General features: G+C 42.1%; 1 protein-coding gene across 1 annotated transcript in view; it reads left to right on the forward strand.

Moving 5' to 3' along the window:
• The first annotated feature begins 18,033 nt into the window (after positions 1-18,033).
• The window catches only part of LOC136866836 (U-scoloptoxin(16)-Ssd1a), a 49,263-nt gene continuing 41,634 nt past the window's right edge, over positions 18,034-25,662 (forward strand). The window contains exons 1-2 of the mRNA XM_067143940.2: positions 18,034-18,110; positions 23,412-23,509. Of these exons, the coding sequence (XP_067000041.1) occupies positions 23,419-23,509 (91 nt within the window). The 5' untranslated portion in view covers positions 18,034-18,110; positions 23,412-23,418. The remainder of the gene's footprint in view (positions 18,111-23,411; positions 23,510-25,662) is intronic.

The following is a 25,662-nucleotide window of genomic DNA, read 5'->3' on the forward strand; positions in this document are numbered from 1 at the left end:
AACTGAAATTAAGTGTGATATCTTTCCACTAAAAGGTGTTTTCTGTGGCCACTATTCATGATCTTTACACTCGAAGAAATTATGCGTGATGAGTCAGAGCAAAGCCAGTTTGCTGAATATCTTCTGAAGCTAAGCAACGGGAAATTACCACTCAATACAATTGAAAAACTCGAATTGCCACAAGATATCATTTCAAGTGACAATCGTACTGATGAAATTTTCATAAACTGCTTTGCCACTGATAATTGCGAAAAAATTCATTTCGTCTCTGCCATGGCTCTCTCCAAAATGTGCATTATAAACGACTTTGTTGTTGACTTGCAGGGTTACTCCCAAGCACCTGAAGGAGTTCATAATTTTGAATGGTTTCTCTTTTGTCAACATGATATTTCTTTCGATCTTCTCACACCTTTCCTGAACACCATTTGCACTGTTTTCATTATATCTGTTAAATACGGAGCGGGGCTTATACAATTATAGACATTCACGTGCTAGAAGAGCGGTGGAGAAATTCTTCGAAATTTTGACAGCACTCTTTGAGATTTTTCAGCAACCGATCAAGTTGCAACGGAAAAAAAGTGAATATCATCGTACTAGCATGTTGATACTTGCATAATTTTTGATGAAACGTTACAGACAGTGGGCTTCTGTAGAAGCACAACAAGATACATTGCATGTGAGAGATTAATCCTATGATTTTCTTCTCCCGGTAAGGAACAACAATATTGCCTCTAGAAACAATGCTAAACAAGTTCCAGGGGCGTTTTGTTCGTATTTTAAAATCGAACGACTAGTGGAATGGCAAACATGATTGTGTCTTCATGAAAATGTGATTATGTAAACTGAGTGAACAAATAAATAAAATTCATGTCAATAACTACCTGTTTACAAAATTTATAAACATTTAATGTTTCAATAATGTGCCATTTATTAAAATGAAATAAAATAAATATTGGCTGCCCCTATAAATACACATTCATGAATGTAATAAAATGAAATGAAGACTTACTGTATTTTCCACTTCTCCGATAAATGGTAGTTTGCACATCGACAAATTGTGGTCACACAGGAAGAGCAAGTCATTATACGCATAGTACCACAGTGATGGAACGGAACGTAGACGTCGTCAGGGGAAGTTTCAGACCTTCTGTAGTCGTTTACTGTTTAAACAACTCTTTTCTGAACGTAGAACGTATGTTATCAATGTTTATAACAACACTTTATTTCGTCGCCTGCGGTTCAATTAGTTTTTCGATGAGGCTATAGTACGCGTAGGCCTTCTTAATTCTGTTGGATTAAAACATACTTTTAGTGCCCCATAGCTCGGGCAACGATCGATGAGTTTCTATTAAAGACAGAGTTGCCTCTTTCTTTGTAACCTGGGGTCATTCGGTGATAGGGAACAGACGATAACCGACGAATCCGTGAGATTACATGTGTAAACAGCGTAGCTCTCGGGTAAAAAGGGGACCCTTTTAGTCAGAACTAGTGCCTGTACACACTGTACAGTTTACTCAGTTTATCGTTCAAACATGACGTCACACGAGAAGATCGTTCCGATAAACTGAAGGTGTGTGGGCCACTTTACACAAACTCACCAGTTCTTCTTGGGGAACACAGCCAGCAAAAGTGTGAACATGAGTGTCAGCTCACACAAACCATATTGACGTCGCTTTAAATGAAATTCATTATCACAGGTCCAATTTCTGTTCATGAACTCTACCTACTCATCGGAATCGCACCTCTCATGTTTGATGGAAGATACAACAGATGCCAAACGCAAGAAGCAAATGGAAGATCCACGCCACTATATGTATGGACACCACGCACATGAACGCCACCTGAGGTGTGAGAAGCATTTATTAATAGATACCAGGGTTTTGAATGATCCTCAGAAACCGTTCACATTCAGTTGTGGAAGGAGAAACTACATGATCCAGAAATGCCGGTCAGGAAATAACTAGGCTATGGAGAAGACCTCCAGTACAACATCTCTGAACAGGCTAGGAACCGGTGTCTCAAGACACAAGGCAAACCTTCAACAGCGGGAACTACTCCCAGCAGGAAGTAGCATACAGTGCCATTGTGGAGTCATCCACGACCAAGCACGTCTTCTGGTCTGTGGGAGACTTAGTGAACACTGCACAGCTCGGAACACCTTAGAAGTAAATTACAAGGCCATCTAGTATTAGTATTATTTATTTACCACATTTTTGTTCAGAAATATCGAAGGTCTAGAGAAAAATGATGAGGTGCCATGTACATATAAAATGTTGCCTAGACCTATCTTAAGATGACATATTATTTACAATAATTACATAGTTTACAAGACACTTGTAGTACTCTGCAAGATACACATATATACTTCTGGTTCATTTTGTATATGTAGAGTTAGCTAATAATTCATTTATTCAATCATTGCTATACTCGCATACTTCCTTTCGCCCTACCAGTCTGCCGTTCTCTCATTCCTTTCTCACATATTTCCTTTCATTCTATCAATCATTCACTCATTCACCCACACACTCACAGACAAATGAAGCAGTTCCGTTAAATTACATTGTTTGTATACATTTAACATTTTAGAATTGGCAAGTTCTTGACATCCCCAAACAGCAATTTCCATTGCTTTGAGGAACGCTAATAGAAGACCTTTTGAAAGGCAGAGGTACGAGCGAAAGACGGACAGAGGGTAACTCCTTCGCCTCTGTGAGCTGAGCGATAAATAAGCGAAAGGCATAGAGGCAGAGAGGGATTTCTGTAGAAAGATCAGGTCAGTTCGTTTGGCTATAGTCTCAATGGATTGGAGGGAGAGTGACTATTAATTAGCCTTTCAGCTTGCTTCATGTTACCCGGTGTTGTGGGATGCCAAGCAGGTAGAGTTGGGCAGACCGGAACAGTCAGTTGTTCCGGAATATTAGAAGCTTGAGGTGGAGTGTTTCGGTACAGTGTGCCGGCACACGGCACACGGGACTGTAACTGCACAGTAGAGGGAACTTCGTGAGGCAACATGACATGCTCCGCGTCAGCGGGAAAGTGCTGCTGTACCGGACGTGCTGTATGTAGTTATGGCCAACATAAAGCTGCACAGAACATGAAGGAACAGTCAGAACACTGAAATTCCTGCTCAATAATCACGTTTAAAGGCTGATTTTAGGTTAAGATTTTTTGGTCAATATGAAATACACATAACACGGTCACAATGGCGGTACAGGTGTTGAAAATTAACTAATCCAAGGATATTTTCACCAGTTGAAAGTATCGGCCTGTATTGTGAGTAATTAGGGCCAGGATAAAACTTCCCGCGCGTGAAAAAGCAGTCGGAACTCTGAAATTCACACCCAAAAAATCATGTATAAATGTTTTTAGGATAAGAAAGTTTCATGCATTCCGAAATACACCTGTCACAATTACACTCGCAGTAGATGTGCTTACAAATGTCACAATGTTATTTTCACCAATGAAATGAAATGTCGTATGGCTTTTAGTGCCGGGATATCCCCAGGATGGGTTCGGCTAGCCAGGTGCAGGTCTTTCTATGTGACTCCCGTAGGCGACCTGCGCGTCGTGATGAGGATGAAATGATGATGAAGACAGCACATACACCCAGCCCCCGTGCCTTTGGAATTAACCAATTAAGGTTAAAATCCCCGACCCGGCCGGGAATTGAACCTGGGACCCTCTGAACTGAAGGCCAGTACGCTGACCGTTCAGCCGACGAGTCGGACATTTTCACCAAATAAAAATATACTCGCACAGTTGAAGAAACATTCGTCAGTACTCTATTTACGTACACAATATACAAGCGGAACAGGAAAATAAAAATTAACCCATACAAGCAAAACAAGAAGACAAAAATTAAACACTATATACAAGCGGAACAGGAGATTAAAAGTAAAACTATGCAAGCAGAACATGAAAATATAACTTAAACGCAATATATAAGCAGAATACGAAAATAACTATTCTGGAATGTTTAAGTTTGAAATGTCTTGTCATTGTGCTGGTTGAAGATCCCTTTGCAGAGAAAATAGAAGAACATAAATTGCACTTCACTCTGTCCGGTTTTATTCTGGTAAAAATGTCCTAAACAGGACTCCGATGCGACATTGTACAAGGTTTACCGTCTTTCGTACGGTTATATTACTAGGCTTCAATAAAATCACTCTTACAAGACAGTTGAGAAAAACGGAACACATTACGTTATTCGCATGTACCGAAGGCCAGTTGCCGGTGCAACGATACTCACAGAACAAAAAGGATGTGACAGAACACGGAACACGGAACACTCCAGCAAGTGGTGGCACACAGCCGGTGTCGACAGTCAGTCAGTAGGCGAAGGGCAGTGCATAGTGGCACTTCTGACGGAACAGCGAGTCACTGTCTCGGTCTCGCTTGAGAATGTTTCGGGAAAATTGACACTCGGTGTTCCGGAACAGCGGAACATAACTGTGCACCGGCACAGTGTGACGAAACAGGAAAATAGTACCCAACCCTACAAGCAGGTAGACTATAGGTCAGTACGGTCTGAACTATGCAAAGGTAAGCTGACCTTTGAACCCTCTTAAATTCCTATATAGGAACCCCAGGAGTCTTTTTGTCTTACACCTTGTCTCTTCAAACTGTATATTCCACGTTAGTTAAATTGTCACAGATAGTTATTACAAGTAACAACTAGTTATCCCAAGTAGTTTGAAACTAATGCACTACGGAGTGATATGCTTCCCTAGTGTGTAACTATTCGTGACGGGATTTCTGGATCTACTCATTCTCATATATGTACGCTTATTTACATTTATATTCTGGCTATTCACACCGCAACACACCGACAAATCCCCCATATCAGATTGTAGAGCGAGGGCATCTTCAATGTTTCTCATACACGTGTACAGCACAGTGTCGTCTGCATACTGGGCCACTGAAGATGATAGACAATCTGGGAGATCGAGAACACAGACAGTGAAGATGAGAGTTCCAATCACAGAATATTACTCCAGATTTTACTGAAACAGACGATATACGAGCGCCTCCGCACTCCAAACTCTGGGTTGGACCATCCAGGAAGAATCGCATCCATGCCAATAAATTGCCTCCTATGCTGAGCTGCTGTAGTTTCAACAGAAGCTGCTGATGTGATACCTGATCGAAGGCTTTGGACCAATCTAGTGGAATACAGTCAATTTTTATCACATCAGGTTGATCCAAGTTAAACTGCCAGTCGTCAACGACCTTTGTCAATAACGTTGTGCAGCATCGCCCTGGTAGAAAACCATGTTGATTGGAGTTAAGCACGTTATTCTCCCGTAAGAATTCCAGCACGCTGTTTACTACCAACCGCTCCATTCATTTACAGACAATGGATGTTAAACACAGTGACCTTTTAAGTTTCAACCCATCCCTTATCGCCCTTTTTATACTCTGGCACCACATTAGCACTTTTCCACCCACAAACATGGCTCTTTTAATGATGGAGCAGTTGAAGAGCGCGTACATGGAGGGCACTACGGCTTCCATACTCTGCTGTAAGATCCGTCCAAGTATGTTGTCACTCTGAATCACTGCATCTGACCTGGATACTAAAACTAAGTGAGATGAATGAATGAATGAATGAATGTATGAATGATGATAACGACCTTCCCATGTCTCAGATAGATGCCGGGCTTTAACCACATTATTTGTATTCAAATGCTGCTGACTCCGTATACTGGACGAAGCAGAGAATCCCTCAACTTTTACGGCAATTCTCCCAATTTCATTCCAGTCATATTCCATTAATCATTCATTTGTTATCGCCTAGGAGGTGTACAGCAAGCCTCAGAAGCCACCACATTCGTATATCTTAGTGGTATGCCTCGACGCTTGGTCAGAATCAGGTGAATTATATAATAATAATAATAATAATAATAATAATAATAATAATAATAATAATAATAATAATAATAATAATCCACAACCTGGTTCCAGTCATGCGACCGGGTCAGGAATGGAATGAATGAAGCCCCATCTAGCGGCGAGGACGGGAATTGTGCCGGCTGCCAAAGCCTGTCGCACTCCTCTGGGTCAATGGTTAATGAATGACGGATGGAATGAAATGATACTTGAGACTGTTGCTGGAATGAAAGATTACAGGGAAAACCGGAGTACCCGGAGAAAAACCTGTCCCGCCTCCGTTTTGTCCAGCACAAATCTCACATGGATTTGAACCACGGAACCCAGCGGTGAGAGGCCGGTGCGCTGCCACCTGAGCCACGGAGGCTCCTATAATAATAATAATAATAATAATAATAATAATAATAATAATAATAATAATAATAATAATAATAATAATAATAAATAATAATAATAATAATAATAATAATAATAATAATAATAATAATAATAACCTTTCAAGCTTCCAGGATACCAGAATAGGTATTGCGTTTCAGTATCTCTCTAAACGTTGGTTCAGTTTGTGACCCGGCTTCACACACCGACATCAGAGTAAAACATTTGCTAGGTCATGCGAATGACAATAACAGGAAACCAAGGCAATGTCTTCCATAAGAAATGACTGCCAATTTTAAGGAAATAGACAACAGCCATCGAAAAGAAGTCCGACTCGTTGGCTGAATGGTCAGCGTACTGGCCTTCGGTTCAGAGGGTCTCGGGTTCGATTCCCGGCCGGGTCGGGGATTTTAACCTTAATTGGTTAATTCCAATGGCCCGGGGGCTGGGTGTTTGTGCTGTCTCCAACATCCCTGCAACTCACACACCACACATAGCACTATCCTCCACCACAATAACACGCAGTTACTTACACATGGCAGATGCCGCCCACCCTCATCGGAGGGTCTGCCTTACAAGGGCTGCACTCGGCTAGAAATACCCACACGAAATTATTATTGTTATTATCGAAAAGAAGGAGTGAAAATCTACCATGCGTGTCCAATAATTATGAGTCCTGGTTTATGAGTTGATACACAAGAACATTTACTGGCAATGAAGGTAATATGACCTGAGGCATTGTTGGGTGAACTATTCTTGTTCATTTCGAATTGCACGTGAAGTCGATTCCTGAATGTATATGACTCATCTCTTCTAGAGTGTTTTGCATCCTAAAGGATGTCTCATCGTCATTGCACCATACTGAAGGAAGGTCACACACGTGTGCAGGTCTTGTATATGGAAGCCACGGTACTCTCCGCGTGATGGAGTTAAGAAATAACTCTCTGAAACATGATAAAAACAAGTATAAATGATTTAGAAGTCTCCTTTTTTTCCTTTCTCTACTCCAGAGAACTGACCACGTGAGCGTGGAACGATGACCACACGACCCCAGCTAAGTTGAGCATTGCTCCGCTTATGTCTATTAGTTTTCTTGGTCAACTCTTCTTTGCTACCGAAGTAGTTTTGAGAAATCGTGATATTCTTTCATTTCCTCCCCATTGATAGCAGGCGGTAACGTTACATAGTTTTTGGAGGTTATACCGTATGTACTAATGCTGGATTGATATGAAGAGGTAAATATAAAACGAAGCTGGAGACGCATAAATTTAATATGTATTAGCAATGGCAATGTGATAAAAGTCGCTTAATAGGTAGTGGAAAAGACACTGTAGATACTGTATAATGACGACGCTAGGGGCGAATAAATTTGTATAGCCTATATATATATATTAGACCCTTTAGGGTTTGAGTAAATAGATAAATCACAGAAAACATGGTGGGTTCATAACTTACCCGCTTACCTGTCCGAAAGAATGAAAATGCACCGAACTAGCAGCCAAGCAGAGCGCGTGTCCGTTTCTTGCGACGAGAGTATAGATTGGACAGGTATACTACTATATTATTATCTTAAATGAAGAACTGAGTAAAATTCGAACTATTTAACTGACGAAAGCATAGTCAGTTCTTCAATCACAATTAATGACAATATAATTTACAATCTGATGCACTCATGGTGCAAAAAAACTCCCAAAGACGGGGTACGTTAGAAATTTGAGTGACAATATCGACGTTCTGATGGATGAACTAGTGACCAGGTTCTTCAGTGTACAACACCATTGGACCTAAAACATGAATCATTATGCTAGGATTATTTATGTTCCACAGAAATAAATTTACCACTAAAATTCCCTTGCATCCGGGACATATTTACCACATAATCATAAAACAATAAACAAAGCTAAAACCCTACCAAAAAGACTCGGAAGTAACTTGTGGCACGATTCCACCAAATTAGATGAGCGTTAACTCATATCCCCTGGGTAATCTTCACGGTTACCAGGCAATCTAACGATCAAACATAAAACCAAATGATAGACAAAGATATCACACATTTTGTGCACACAAATATAGACAGGCAAAAGAAAAGAAAAATCTCAGTCATATAAATGCGATAAATCTCATCTGGAAAGGAAAGGAACGAAATACTGCATGCGACTTTTAAAATGGGCGTTCACCCCCTGGGGTGTGGTAACTATGTCAATGACCTAGCCGGCGGGAGGGTGAGAGAGCTCCCAGACTCACAAAAAATCGTAAACAAACCCCGACATTGACCTAGTCTCAGCCGTCTTTCTGTTCTCGAAACCAAACAGGGGCTTTCACTTCCGCCTTATCTTGGCGAATATTTGAGCCTTCATACAACTTCTTACGACAAGCAAGGAACCAATTCTGTTTCTAAATATCAGGCTCAGTTACCAGACCGCTTCTTGGGTCTAATTCATTTAATCCAAAGTACTATCACGTACTATTTCTTCATAAAAACACAGCGCTCTATCCATATGGCGCAACCTCACCCCCTCAAGACCCCGGTTCGAGTCTATTTTTTGGCAGTGTGAAACTCAGTCAGAGATTTTGACGACATAACCTACAACGTGGTACTAGTCTCCTCAACAGAGTTTAATCATAGTGAAAACATGCAGATAAATCATGCGCGTGCAGCATGCAGATACTATGCTACTTTAATCTTTCTATCCTTCCCGATGTCTGAGAATGACAAGCTTTCCTTTGATTTACAGCAAAAATTTATGTCACCATACATAAGCAATATTCTGACCTAACACTAAAAAAGAAACAACCTTAAGTTACTCCTAGCTCCCTTATCACCCGTAAAATATTATAACACAGTACAAATCACTAAATGATTAGTTATATACTTTAAGAACATCAATGACATCAAAATCATCTTTGGCCTGATGGGCTCATATGTCATGATCTTAATCTTACCTTAATTACCAAAGGGCTTAACTAACTAGTATTTACATAATTAATTGCTAACTTTCTGCGTAACTGTCACTAATCCTACCACATGCTAACAACTTTGGTTCACTTAGCTCATTTTAGGCGACCCTTTTCTCTCTCCATCAAGACTCGGCTATGCCATTTAGCCAAGCATGATGAAGACGTTGTACATGGCCGATCATCTCGTGCTGATGTCTCCAGGTAGGTCCATCACAGGCATCTTCTTGAGGCTCAGCTTGAAGTTCACGTCCACACGGTCTTGAAACTCGGTTCCCGAATTACTGGAATGAAATACTCAGTTATTTAACCGCATCGCACCATCGTCATACAAATTCTGTTTCTTGCGTATACCAAGCAGGTTAGATGCGTGCTGAAGTAAAAGACATAGTTTCTGTTATCGTTAAAAACATGCACGGAGATGTGTACAGGCTTACTTTACTGTACATGTGTTCGAAGCCTATTTTTATCAAGCTGAACTGATATTTTAACTCAACTACACATGTTCGTCCTTCTGAAACACAGGGATAATTTCAGTTCGTAGTTTAAATCCCACTACCTATGAACATCGTACTATGAGCCGACCCGTAACACTTCTGTGAAGAAATCTATACAAATATACAAATGGCAAAGTTTATGGTCGATCAACAATAAATTCATGACCGCACTGTGATAAAATCAAATCTGATCTCACGATAAAATTGTTATTCAAATTTCTACCGCTCTGAATAAAGTTAACATGAACGCTCAAAAGTAATTATAGTCTTTCTTCAGACAAAGATTTATGGCGCAATAATCAAGACATCAGAGTAAAAAATTCGCTAGGTAATGCGAATGACAATAACAGTAAACCAAGGCAATGTCTTCCACAAGAAATGACTGACACGCGACACGCACCGGCAGCAATCTTACAGTCGAATGAGATGCCTCGCTCCAAATCTTCCAGCTCTTATAGGGAACAAGAAGTGAAGCCACGCCGGGTAAACTCCCGGGAAACATACTTGAGTTTGGTATGCAGCTGCTTGACTGCTTCCCACGGTGGTTGTATTGATGTGGAATTATCGAATTTGTCATGCATTAATGGCGTTAGACATACCATTAGGTTCACAAAATTCTAGGGATTATTTTCATCGTTTTATTATCCCGAAAAACCCTCAGGGAGATGAGATATCACTCGATTCCCGTGACATGGTAAACCTGTCTCTTCCTGCTTTAAATGCTGTTAAGGAGGCATGGTACTTCCCAAAACAAAATTATTATCTCTCTTTCCTTCTCCAACACCTTCTTCTATTTCACTCATACGTGGTCGCAGCCTTCCTAGGAAACCGCCTCCAAGTTTTCGTGTTCTATACAGCTTTGCGCCCATATACTTGGCGTCATGTTGCGCAATATTATAATTGCGTATATGTATATCGCATATCAAGTCATGAACAGTACAGTTCAATATGCAAATGACAAAGTCGACCAAAAGCTGCCGATAGAACTAGGCCTAACATTTTATGTTATTGGCTTTACGTCCTATTACCTACTTTGACGGTTTTCGGAGGCTGCGAGGTGCCGGAATTTAGTCCTGCAGGAGTTGTTTTACGTGCCAGTAAATCTACCGACACGAGGTTGACGTATTTGAGCACCTTGAAAGACCACCAGACGGAGCCAGTATCGACCCTGCCACGTTGAGGTCGAAAGGCCAGCGCCTCCACTCTCTGAGCCACTCAGTCCGGCCAGCCTAAGATTTAAGGCCGAGTAGAGTAAACGGCGCGGGTCAAAGAGAGTCCGCGGGTCTTCTGTTACGCTGTCGCGAGGGTATGGTCTACCAAACCCATGCGAATCCTTACCACAGGTCCACCTCAAATAATAATTGGCATGCTAACGAGAAAGGGGTACGCAGTTCTAGTTAGCGCTAACAATTGACATTGTCGGACTTTTTTTTCCATCCTTACATCTCTTCTGTCACTTTCATCGAACACAACGGTGTTTTGTGCTCAGTGTGTCACTGCTTCAGTGTATGTCTACCTCTTGTCCAGCCCCGCGGTGTAGAGGGTAACGCGTCCGCCTGTCACCCGATGGGCCCGGGTTAGATTCCCGGCTGGGTCAGGGGTTTTTAATTGTAAATGATTAATATTCCCGACCTGGGGACTGGGTGTTTGTGTCGTCCTTAATGTTCCTTTCCTCACATTCAACACTTTACACTTCCGCCATTTCCAAACACAGCATTCCTTAAATAAAAAATAATAATAAAAATGTCCATCCCTTAGTCCCGTTTCTTGATATGGGGTGAGATAAACTTATATGGCATACTTTTACGGCCGGATACACTTCCTTACGCTAACCTCAGTTGAGAAGCTAATGAAGACGAAATGAATGATGGTGAAGAAAATTGGGTAAGGAGATGAGGAATCGTCTGTGGCCTATGAATAAGAACTTTCCCGGAATATGCTTGGAAGTGAAATTGGGAAACCAAAGTAAACCATTCTCAGGACAGCCGACGGTGAGGTTCGAAGCCACGCGTCCTACGAATGCAGAGCTTGGCTCCATAGCCGTAGCGCGACCACTCCGCTGAGTCATACCACTGCTGTTTTGATTTCAAATAATAATTAATATTATCTGCTTTACGTCCCACTAACTACTTTTACGGTTTTCGGAGACGCCGAGGTGCCAGGATTTAGTCGCGCAGGAGTTCTTTTACGGGCCAGTAAATCTACCGACACGAGGCTGACGTATTTGAGCACCATCAAATACCACCGAACTGAGACAGGATCGAACCTGCCAAGTTGGGGTCAGAAGGCCAGTGCCTTAACCGTCTGAGCCACTCAGCCCAGCTGATTTAAAATAAACATGGCCCAACAAGGAGTGCCACAGAAAATATACCCGGTAACTGTCTGGTTTACCTTGTAACTACGGTTATGTGCTTGGATCGAAGATGACTTTCCTTTATTTGTTATGTTGAGCTTCTCCACATTTATTACGAGCATATTTGCTTCCTCCACTTCCTTGGGTATAGACTATCACGAGAATAGATAGGGAGAGAATATATTTTTTTACAACTTCATTTACGTCACACCGACACAGATAAGTCTTATGGTGACGATGGGATGGGAAAGGCCGAGGAGTGGGAAGGAAGCGTCCGTGGCCTTAAATAAGGTACATCCCCAGCATTTGCCTGGTGTGAAAATGGTAAACCACGATAACCATTTTCGGGCTACCGACAGTGGGGCTCGAACCCGCTATCTCCCGTATGCAAGCTCACACTGCGCGCCCCTAGAAGCACAGACAACTCGCTCGGTGATAGACAGAGAACATCCTGAAACACGCATAATGCAAGGCGAGATCGTAGGAGCAGGACAACCCATGGGGGAGGACGACAGCTGTATTTAGGCAAGGGAAGATAATAGGAGCATGACCACCCATGGGGGAGGACGAGAGCTGTATTTAGGCAAGGGAAGATAATAGGAGCAGGACCACCCATGGGGGAGGACGAGAGCTGTATTTAGGCAAGGGAAGATAATAGGAGCATGACCACCCATGGGGGAGGACGAGAGCTGTATTTAGGCAAGGGAAGATAATAGGAGCAGGACCACCCATGGGGGAGGACGAGAGCTGTATTTAGGCAAGGGAAGATAATAGGAGCATGACCACCCATGGGGGAGGACGAGAGCTGTATTTAGGCAAGGGAAGATAATAGGAGCATGACCACCCATGGGGGAGGACGAGAGCTGTATTTAGGCAAGGGAAGATAATAGGAGCATGACCACCCATGGGGGAGGACGAGAGCTGTATTTAGGCAAGGGAAGATAATAGGAGCAGGACCACCCATGGGGGAGGACGAGAGCCGTATTTAGGCAAGGGAAGATAATAGGAGCATGACCACCCATGGGGGAGGACGAGAGCTGTATTTAGGCAAGGGAAGATAATAGGAGCATGACCACCCATGGGGGAGGACGAGAGCTGTATATAGGCAAGGGAAGATAATAGGAGCATGACCACACATGGGGGAGGACGAGAGCTGTATTTAGGCAAGGGAAGATAATAGGAGCATGACAACCCATGGGGGAGGACGAGAGCTGTATTTAGGCAAGGGAAGATAATAGGAGCATGACCACACATGGAGGAGGACGAGAGCTGTATTTAGGCAAGGGAAGATAATAGGAGCATGACCACCCATGGGGGAGGACGAGAGCTGTATTTAGGCAAGGGAAGATAATAGGAGCATGACCACCCATGGGGGAGGACGAGAGCTGTATTTAGGCAAGGGAAGATAATAGGAGCAGGACCACCCATGGGGGAGGACGAGAGCTGTATTTAGGCAAGGGAAGATAATAGGAGCAGGACCACCCATGGGGGAGGACGAGAGCTGTATTTAGGCAAGGGAAGATAATAGGAGCATGACCACCCATGGGGGAGGACGAGAGCTGTATTTAGGCAAGGGAAGATAATAGGAGCATGACCACACATGGGGGAGGACGAGAGCCATATTTTGGTAAGGGCCTTATGGGGTCGGGACCAGGACGGCATATTTATGGGGCGGCAAAAGTGAAGAGGTCTAATATTTTAAAAATGAGTTCTTTGAATGGGCGCACTGAATAACGGAATTTTTGTTCCATTTATATGAAAGCTGACGGTAATAATACTTATTATAAATACCACTATAATGTTGAAACACAGCCACTCGGTTCTGCGTATAGGTATCATGATGACTTCGGGCTGCAACTTAGTCAAGTGGGCGGTGAATCAACGCAACCTAGAGATAACCACGTGGTGTTGAGTGAATCGAGAAGGCCACTGATGTCCCATAATACTAAAGAGTTCGGGAAAAGGCCATGAAAGTGAAAGCCATTTTTAATTTTTTTTTTTTTTTTTTTTTTTTTTTTTTTTTTTTGCTAGTTGTTTTTATGTCGCACAGACCCAGATAGGTCTTACGGCGACGATGGGACAGGAAAGAGCTAGGAGTGGGAAGGAAGCGGCCGTGGCCTTAATTAAGGTACAGCCCCAGCATTTGCCTGGTGTGAAAATGGGAAACCACAGAAAACCATTTTCAGGGCTGCCGACAGTGGGGTTCGAACCTCCTATCTCCCGAATACTGGATACTGGTCGCACTTAAGCGACTGCAGCTATCGAGCTCGGTCCATTTTTAATCACTTTGTGAGACTTTGATTAAACGTTTTTCGTGTTATGTACACGACATGGATGGTCGAAAACGATTACGGTAAGTGGCTCAAATAATCGCACACTAGCATAAGAGAGAAAGAGTAGGAAAAGTGAACTGTTCTCTCAAATACGAAAAATAGACTTGTTCTTCCAGAGGATCCATACTATAACTCAAACAGTTTCCTCTTATGCAATGACGAAAATAAAAATGATGGCACCAGTACAGAAATCTTTGATAAGTGTACGCCCATATTTTAGTTCCTTTTTCATTAGTCTGCTGTTGGAACTGTAAGTGAAAATCGTGAAGACCAAGAGAAGGTAATTTTAAACCAAACGATTACCCTTGTTTTTTGGCTTCTGAATAGTAATTGCAATAGTATCATCGCACGAACACCTTTCATATATAGCACAGTAATTTAAAACAGTAGATAGATTTGCCGTACATTTCCACTTCTGGGAAAATAAGGAAGACTCATTAACTGAATGGTCACTGTATTTGGCTTCGGTTCAGAGGGCTCCGGGTTCTATTCCCAGCCGGTTCGGGTATTTTAACTGGGAACTGGGTATTTGTTTTCATCTTGATACATACTTCTTCACTTGCACACAACAAATTGCATTACCAACGATCATAGTGACACCCAGTAATGAATATATATCTCCACATAGAGGTGGCGTTAGAAAGGGTATCCAGCCGTAATACTTGGCCAAATTAATATCACGCGCCGTCCCCAATCAATAGTGGAAAAGGCCAGGAAGAATATGAAGAGTGGAAGACAATGCGTGATATTTACTAGTTCAAAATAATTTTACGAGAAAAGCTCAGAAAGCCCATAGGTCTTATTATTATTACTATTTTTCTGCTCTTCTCCCATTGTGACTACTCCTCGACTCCAAAAACGTCTCCTTCACTCCCCGCTTTATGTTATTCATACAAATTTATTCATCTATTATGGAACTCTTTTCTTTGTCTGGAATTGATAATAATCAAAAGATGATTAGGACTGAAGCGTCATCATTATCATCCCCAATCAGATATTATTATTATTATTATTATTATTATTATTATTATTATTATTATTATTATTATTATTATTATTTCTTCGCTATGCCCAAACAAGAAGCACGATTGAACTTATTTAACTGGTGTCGTTGCCTTTTTCTTCACCCAAAATCTCTTCATCTTTTCGCAGTAGCTTTTCTTGCGATCTTCTGACCAGGTTTTATTGGTGGTAGTGCTTGGATGATGTTTAAAGCGGTGATTGTCGACTAATTTTCTGAACTTAGATCTGCCTAACACAATGTCATCTGTGATGTCTGTTGCCCGAAGACATTTTCCAACTTTCCTTGATAGGGCAAGGTTCAGAAATCTTTTGGTCGATCTCTGATCACTCATTCTGAGAATATGTCCATAAAATTTCAAACCTCTTATCCTAAATGTGCCTGAGATTTGAGATTCCCCTTATCATCCAGGTTCCCCCTGAGCAGACTGATCCAAGAATTTCCCTTGCGACTTTTATTTCTTGCTTTTCTACATCTTTAACACATCCACGCCTGAATTATTTTTTCTGAGATTTATATATTTATTGTGCTTTACAGCATGTTTGAGACCAAAATAAACTAATGAAATAAGCTTCAGTATTTTGGAACCGCTAGGTCATACGATATTTGATGTTGCCATATGGCATCACTAGGCTTTTGCACTACCTACTTTTTTAATAATGAATTTTGGAAGTCGAATTAATGTTGAAAAAAGCATTATTTATTGTAAGAATATGGAATATCAGTTTTCATTTGCATCACAGCTAAAAAATAGAATTATTGAACAAAGGAGAAAATATTTCTTTGCAGTACAGAGATACATATGTACAGTTTGCCCATCAAAACAAAACACTCACTGGAACAATAGAATAAAATAAAAAATAAGAAAACGAAGAATCAAAGAACTTCAAATGAAGTTACATGCTTTAGAGTAACTGCAGTAGTCAATATTTTCCGAGGAAGATAAAAGCCCACCCTCAATACTTGCGCGTCAGACATAGAGATAACAATGAGAGTCTTTTACAGTCTTCCTATCATCCTGCTTGTCCTAATAAGAACGCTTGGAGGGCAACTTATTGAATGCAGAAATGAAAACTATGGCGATGAAGCAATCAATCTCATCAGAAGTTATTTGCGGGTCCGTACAATTTAAAAACATTGCGTACTTTTTAGTCTCTCGAACTAAATGTCCGATCGGATGGTTATCTGCAAACAAAACAAAAATGTCGACAACAGTCGTGGATTTGCACTTGCTATAATTAGGTTGCGGAAATGTCAACAGTTGACCTATTTGATTTATGCTTTTCTCTATCAGTTATCCGCTCTTTTGCAGTTTCGGTTATTGAAACAGATCTTGCATCATTAGACACAAAAGGCACTTCGTCCTCCGGTAACACACCTTCACCACCGTAACTAATTTCTTTCATCATTTACGAGCTTCATTTCAGCACTGACACGGAACTGTCGTGAGCTGAGATTACCAATAAGCCCGCCATCATCTTCATCACCATGAGCCCTCATCTGTAAGTACACTTACATCGGGAGGTTCCATAAATATATACCACCGAGATCCTCATCCAGTAGCATTTCCAGTGCTTCTAAAAGGGAAACTCCCTTCCTGCTACGAAGATGTATGAATTAGGATAAAGTATCATGATCTGACAGCTGCAGCAATTTTACTTAGTAGCGTTGCCATATGACGTCGCTAATGATTCATCAAGCATTACTACGGCATTGTGCGCTCGTACCATTTCAAATGCTTACAACTTATATAATGAAGTGTGCACAACACTATTGTAAATATAATCCAATGGAACAACTTCATTTATACATCTTATCCTTCTTACGTGAAGCCGGCAGCCATTTCGCAGGAATCTGAAAATAATCAACAGTCACCACTCCTTGTGTCACAACAATATATTTTAAATTGAATAAAAGTGATTACTCGATTCTACAAACTCTTCTGTAATTGTCGGATAACACTGCAGTCTTCCAGATTCTTTCTTGCTGCCAGCAGTACTAAAAGAAAAAAAGTGTGAAAATCGTTGCCATATGGTATCAAAGACTATGACATCTCTTGTGCCATTGATATGATTATTTGATTTCTTCCGGTGATATTCCTTCTATTCATTTGTCAGTGATTGCTCAATTCCACTTGGAAGATAAGCAGCAGTAACGTGACTTCCCTTACGTAAAAGTATCCCATGCAGGTTACAAAGAGTAAACACCATCAGCCTTGGCGAGATGTCAAACAAAATGCTGTATCATTTTTTACTCCTCACTCCTTCATAACATCATTGTTGTCAGCTGTCATTTGCATTCACTTCCGAGGCAGAATTTTGCAATGTATGCAGGTTTGTATTCGCCACGCTTGAGTTGACACAATGCTACAACCGAGTCCGAAATACGTCATGCTTATTAGAAACAACTCAATCATTTCGAAAGTCGTAATGTCCCATTGTTATCTTGATCAGTCCAGCGTCATAAAACAAGAGATGATGCCTTTAATTACGAAACAATAATTAGCTACGCAGCTTCAGTCTTCACGAATTTTACGAAGTTTTATTTCTTTATTGCCAATTGTATATATATGTATATTTTTTTAACTGTGCAGATAATTTACGTAACAATCATAAACGTATACGTGTCTCTTCGAAGTGCAGTGCGTATGTTGGTCCTCATTAACCTCGCTGAGTTGGATTCTGCAGGTAAACAATTAAGTTAAAATGTTTAGAAGGTACGAAAAATTACAGGTATGTATGGATTTAGAGTAGGGGGGTCATTAGAGATCCATGATAAATTAACTGACTGCTCACTTTCGTTCTTTCTATCTGTCTACCTTTCTGTCTTATAACCTGCTCCGTTTACCTCCATACGTGGTCGAGTTTCCTCATCCGATTTCTCTAAGATGTTTTGTCCAGTGTCATGACAGGGTGAGATTATCAGATTTTAAATTTTTTTAGATCGTCGTACTCCACGTAGTTCGGAAACACCTACGACTCCTCACAACGGAGTAAGTAGCTCAAACTGTAGAGCTCAAGTTGTTGAGTTTGATCCTGGTTCAGCCCGGTGGTACTTTCTTCAAGGTGCTCAAATACGTCAAACTTGTGTATGTAGATTTAACGGCACGTTAAAGAATCCTTGCCGGATAAAATTCCCGGACCTATTCGTCTCCGAATACCGGAAGAGTAGTCAGTGGAATATAAGGTTAGGTAAGAGTTATTCTGCCCGAAGGCAGGTCCGAACCTCCGCAGAGGTGTTCCTGAGCCGGAGTTTACGTGCGGTAGGGTGGCCAGTTCCTTTCCGCTCCTCCATTCCCCTACCCCACCAACAGACCGTGGCAACCCATCCAACTCCTGACCACGCCCAATGTTGCTTAACTTGGGAGATCTCACGGGATCCGGTGTTTCAACACGGCTACGGCCGTTGGCAGTGGAATATAAAACCATTATTATTATTATTATTATTATTATTAATATTATTCCTCGGGATTTTGTGTGATGCTCCCTTTACATAACGTTTTCATACCGCCACGGTCGGTTTTCTAGAATTGGCCTCACTTTAAAACTCCTACACACATATTCATTCTTGATAATTATTGTGGTATTTCCTATTAACTTCAACAGCTTAACACAACATCTTCATTTCCGCAACATGTAGATTTCGTGCTTGTTGCTTTTCTCAGTGGCCATCATTATAATTCATGTCATTGCGAGTCTAAGTGCACTCCTGTGTAGTTTACCTTCCATCCAGACAGGTATTTGCTGTCACACAACATTCGTGTTAGTGTTCTCGAATTCAGACCCCAAGTGTTTATACGATTTATTACATCTGCATTGTCTGATAGCACCGATCCGAGACACGTGAACTCACCTTCCGCTTTTAGGTCTTTCATTTTTACTTCTGCTACTTACTTCCCTTCTGTACTGAACAAATACTAACTGAGTAGCCCACTAGTTTATGCACTCGTCTTCTGTGAGTTCTGGGATTGCATCTAGACATAGTTAATCACTTAAAAATAATTCTACGCTTGAAGATTATCACTTAAAATTGTACGCTTAAAGATTATCACTTAAAATTGTACACTTAAAGACTATCATTTAAAATTTGTACGCTTAAAGATTATCACTTAAAATTGTACGCTTAAAGACTGTCACTTAAAATTGTACGCTTAAAGGTTATCACTTAAAATTGTACGCTTAAAGACTGTCACTTAAAATTGTACGCTTAAAGATTATCACTTAAAATTGTACGCTTAAACACTATCATTTAAAATGTGTACGCTTAAAGATTATCACTTAAAATTGTACGCTTAAAGACTGTCACTTAAAATTGTACGCTTAAAGGTTATCACTTAAAATTGTACGCTTAAAGACTGTCACTTAAAATTGTACGCTTAAATATTTTCACTTAAAATTGTACGCTTAAAGATTATCACTTAAAATTGTACGCTTGAAGATTATCACTCAAAATTGTACGCTTAAAGATTATCACTTAAAAGTGTACGCTTAAAGACTATTTCAATATATTTTTAGTTTCTCTTTAAAATATACATAAGGGAAAAAGGAACGAAACAATCAATGTCAGTATATTTTTTTACAATCTGTTTTACGTCGCAACGACACAGATTGTGGTGAGGATGGGATAGGAAACGGTTAGAAATGGGAAGGAAGCGACCATGACATTAATTAAGGGATAGCCCCAGCATTTAAATCGTATGCAAATGGAAAACCACGGAAAACCATTTTCAAGGCTGTTGACAGTGGGATTCGAACCCACTATCTCCCGAATGCAAGCTGATAGCCACGTGACTCAAACCGCACACCCATTTGCTTGGTAGCAAATAAGTAAAATACAGTGAATCTAGAGAGAGTTTTTTATCGCACAACTCTTAAATTTATGACTCCTATTTCAGTTTTGCCAACGGCCGTAGCCGTGTTGAAACACCGGATCCCGTGAGATCTCCGGAGTTAAGCAACATTGGGCGTGGTCAAGATTTGGATGGGTTGCCACGCGCTGTTGGCGGGGGATAAGGAATGGAGGAGCTGAAATGGACTGGCCACCTTACCGTACGTAAACTCCGGCTCAGGCACACCTCTGCGGAGGTTCGGACCTGCATTCGGGCAGAATACACCCTTCTTTCTTTCTTTCTTAATCTGCTTACCCTCCAGGGTTGGTTTTTCCCTCGGACTCAGCGAGAGATCCCACCTCTACTGCCACAAGGGCAGTGTCCTGGAGTGTGAGACATTGGGTCGGGGACACAACTGGGGGGGGGGGGTGACCAGTACCTCGCCCAGGCGGCCTCACCTGCTATGCTGAGCAGGGGCCTTGCGGGGGGGATGGGAAGATTGGAAGGGATAGACAAGAAAGTGGCCGTGGCCTTAAGTTAGGTACCATCCCGGCATTTGCCTGGAGGAGGAGAGGTGAAAAACCATGGAAAACCCGTTCCAGGATGGTTGAAGTGCGAATCGAATCCACCTCTACTCAGTTGACCTCCCGAGGCTGAGTGGACCACGTTCCAGCCCTCGTACCACTTTTCAAATTTCGTGGCAGAGCCGGGAATCGACCCTGGGCCTCCGGGGGTGGCAGCTAATCACACTAACCAATGCACCACAGAGGCGGACGATTAGAAAACTATGAAATAAAAAATACAAGTGTGACAATGGTTGTGGATGTGGAGGGGATACAAAGGAAAATAGCAGAATTCATCTGGTCGTACCTCCCATTACACTTTCAGCTAAGCCGGGCTGAGTGTCTCAGACGGTTGTGGCGCTAACCTTCTGACGCCAACTTGGCAGGTTCGATCCTGGCTCAGTCCGGTGGTATTTGAAGGTGCTCAAATACGTCAGCCTCGTGTCAGTAGATTTACTGGCACGTAAAAGAACTCCTGCGGGACTAAATTCTGGCACCTCGGCGTCTCCAAAACGGTAAAAGTAGTTAGTGGGACGTAAATCAAATAACATTATTATTCTTTCAGCTAACAAATGATACTTCAAAATGAATATACACTAGTGTCCAAAAGTTAAGCATAATCACTAAACGAGGCCACACCGCCTGATAGGAATGTCAGGAGGATTGCTCAACAAACGGAAGCTGACTCACACACGACATGACACATAACTTGTCCAAGAAAACAGTGTCAGAAAGGTTCTGATAGCTAAGGTACACCTTTGACAACAACTAACAAAACTTGGCAATGTCTTACACAACACGATATGCTGTTAATAGGGTGTATGGTTATCCCTAACGGCCACACATGCTTCGCAGCGACGTGGCATGCTCTCTATCAGATGGTCCAAGAGCTCTTGTGGCAATTAATCCCATTCCCCCGAAAGGACAATGCGAAGGTCTTGGAGGGTCCTTGGTGGAGGCTGACGGGATGCAATTTGCCCCCTCCCCCAATGCATCCCAGGCATATCCTATAGGATTCAGATCCGCAGACCTCGCTGGCCACCAGGGCAGCGCGGTGCGGTCGGGCATTATCGTACATTAAGAGGAAGTCTGGACCAACCGCACCTCTGAAGAGTCGAACATGTGGTCTCAGTACCTCATACCTGTATCTCCGAGCATTAACAGTGTTCCTCGGACCACCCATGAAGATGTGCAGGTCCGTACGGCCATTCAACATGATGCCGCTCCACACCATGACGCCACCACCACCACCATACTGGTCCCGTTCCACGATGTTCCTGTCGTTGTATCGGCTACGCGGTTCTCTCCACATTAATGTGCGACGGGTATCGTTCTGCAAACTGAAACGGGATTCATCTGTGAAGAGCACATGCCTCCATTCGTTCATGGTCCAGTTTCGATGTTGACGGCTGCACAGTAAACGGGCCCGTTTCTCTGCTGGAGTGAGCGGGACGCACATCACTGGACGTCAAGCCAACAGCCCTGCTGTTCTGAGCTTCCGGTACACAGTTTGCCGGGAAACGGCAACCGCTGAGACAGCTGCAAGTTCTGTCGACAATTGTCTTGCAGGTGCACTCCGATTTCGTCGGGCGGTTAGGCCAGATATCGGTCCTGCTGTGGGGTGGTTACCTTTGGTCGACCTGGTACTGGCCTACGACTGGTATCTCCTGTGTCTCGAAATCGTTTCCAAAGCCTGGAAATGACACTTTGTGGTACATTCAAGGATACGGCGACTTCGGTCTGTGTCTGGCCTGCTTCCAGGCGGCCGAGTATTCTACCCTGCAAAACGGGATCCAAATGGCGTCGATGTGCCATTCGTTCACCACGAGGCTACACTCCGCACACTATAAAAAGGCAAGCACGACTGAGGGAATATGGGGCGCAGGCACTGGCTGTGTTTACCTCGCGGTTACGCCGCTAGTCAAAGCAGAGAACACTCTTTTCCTATACAGAGTAAAGACGTAAGGTTCATAGGCGCATACGTCGTGCGATTTGCGGTCTGTTTCCTGTTACCCTGCTTACTCGTAACTTGTGCTTAACTTTTGGAAAGTAGTGTATTTATGAATAAACTGAATGTTCTAAAGGATCAGGGAGACACTGTCATCGATGTTCCTACAGGTCTTAAATGGCAATAACAGACTTTTGGGTTAATCTATCTTCCAAAATTATTTTAAATTCCTTTGCAACCAATATCTTCAAAATAAATATACTCCCGGAAAAGGAATTTTATCAAAAATGTATTTTTTTTGTTTTTATCGTAAAAATGAACATTTTCGCAGAAAAGGTCAATTTTCGCGAGAATTCGCGACACAATTAGGGCAATGAATTAGACACTTTTGTGATAAATCGATCAAATACGTTTTGTTGCATCTCTCCGTTGGATTTCGCGTTTATCACTGATAACATAAAACCTGGTCCTGGCTATGATCAAGACGTAAGAGGTATTACTTTGAAGGTGTCTGCACATCGCATTTTTAAATATTCACGCCAAAGAACTACAGTATATGCCAAGTTTCCGAATTTTTGGATCCTATATCACATTAATAAACTTTATTTAAACTCCCATGTCGATATTTACTTTGTTAACCTTGTTACAGCTCAACGATGGACGTGGCCCTGGTTCTCGTAACGCTGTCTCTGGCAGTACACAACGGTCTCGCGCTGTCGGCAATCTTAATGCAGCCAGTCCATCCTCGTAAGTTATACATTCTAGATATACATTGTTGTTTGAGTCATCAGTCCATAGACTGGTTTGATGCAGCTCTTCATGCCACCCTATCCTGTGCTAACCTTTTCATTTCTGCGTAACTATTGCATCCTACATCTGCTCTAATCTGCTTGTCATATTCATACCATGGTCTACCCCTACCGTTCTTACCACCTACACTTCCTTCAAAAACCAACTGAACAAGTCCTGGGTGTCTTAAGATGTGTCCTATCATTCTATCTCTTCTTCTCGTCAAATTTAGCCAAATCGATCTTCTCTCACCAATTCGATTCAGTATCCCTTCATTCGTGATTCGATCTATCCATCTCACCTTCAGCATTCTTCTGTAACACCACATTTCAAAAGCTTCTATTCTCTTTCTTTCTGAGCTAGTTATCGTCCATGTTTCACTTCCATACAATGCCACGCTCCAGACGAAAGTCTTCAAAAGCATCTTTCTAAATCCGATATCAATGTTTGAAGTGAGCAAATTTCTTTTCTTAAGAAAGCTCTTCCTTGCTTGTGCTAGTCTGCATTTTATGTCCTCCTTACTTCTGCCATCGTTAGTTATTTTACTACCCAAGTAACAATATTCATCTACTTCCTTTAAGACTTCATTTCCTAATCTAATATTTCCTACATCACCTGCCTTCGTTCGACTGCACTCCATTACTTTTGTTTTGGACTTATTTATTTTCATCTTGTACTCCTTACCCAAGACTTCATCCATACCATTCAGCAACTTCTCGAGATCTTCTGCAGTCTCAGATAAAATAACAATATCATCGACAAATCTCAAGGTTTTGATTTCCTCTCCTTAGACTGTGATTCCCTTTCGAAATTTCTCTTTGATTTCCTTTACTGCCTGTTCTATGTAAACATTGAAAAGGAGAGGGGACAAACTGCAGCCTTGCCTCACTCCTTTCTGGATTGCTGCTTTTTTTTTTTTTCAAAGCCCTCGATTCTTATCACCGCAGACTGATTTTTATACAGATTGTTGATAATTCTTCGTTCTCGGTATCTGATCCTTATCATCTTCAGAATCATAAATAGCTTGGTCCAATCAACATTATCGAATGCCTTTTCTAGATCTACTAATGCCACGTACGTGGGTTTGTCCTTCTTGATTCGATCTTCTAAGATCAGACGTAAAGTCAGGATTGCTTCACGTGTTCCTACATTTCTTCTGAAGCCAAACTGATATTAGGTTCTGGTAATCCGAGCTGCAGAAATCATTCCACAACCTCTGTCCTCCACTGGCCCCTAATGAACCTTAGAGTGCCCGGTCAAATGGTTTGCGGATGTTGGAGTGTCACGTGTTCAGCATAACAACATCCCCAACAGTCTTGCCTGACTTCAGTGACCGGGTTCTCTGCCTCTCATATCAGGCAGATCTTCAGTTGACCTCACCACATTCCAGCCCACAGTCAAAATTAAGATCCTTCTAATAACTGGGAATCGAATCTAGGGCTTCCGGTAACAGGTAGGCACGTTATTCCTACACCAGATGACAGCCGCCATTGTCCTCCTACACACAAAATTATGTAAATCATTAATTCAAAACATGATTCTATTTATTTAAAACATTTATTTGGCTGAGGGGTGAGCGCGGCGCTAATTTCTTTATTTATTTGGTCGTGTGGTTAGGGGAGTGTGAGCTTGCATCCGGGATATAGTGTGTTTGATCCCCAATGTTGGCAGCCCTGAAGATAGTTTTCCGTGGTTTCCCATGATCACACCAGGCAAATGCTGGAGCTGTACCTTAATTTTTTGCTAGTGGCTTTACGTCTCACCGACACAGATAGGTCTTATGGCGACGATGGGATAGGAAAGGCCTATGAGTTGGAAGGAAGCGGCCGTGGCCTTAATTAAGGTGCAGCCCCAGCACTTGCCTGGTGTGAAAATGGTAAGCCATGGAAAACCATCTTCAGGGCTGCCGACAGTGGGATTCGAATCCACTATCGCCCGGATGCAAGCTCACACGCGCGCGCCCATAACCGCACGGCCAACTCGCCCGGGGCGTACCTTAATTAAGGCCACGGCCACTTCCTTCCCACTCCTAGGATTTTATCTAACGAAACTATGAAATCATCGAAATTAAAATGCCATCTCCTAACCATGCATGGTGTCGGTGCGACGTT

The sequence above is a fragment of the Anabrus simplex genome, chromosome 1, assembly GCF_040414725.1.
Source record: "Anabrus simplex isolate iqAnaSimp1 chromosome 1, ASM4041472v1, whole genome shotgun sequence".
Taxonomy (NCBI): Eukaryota; Metazoa; Arthropoda; class Insecta; order Orthoptera; family Tettigoniidae; genus Anabrus; species Anabrus simplex.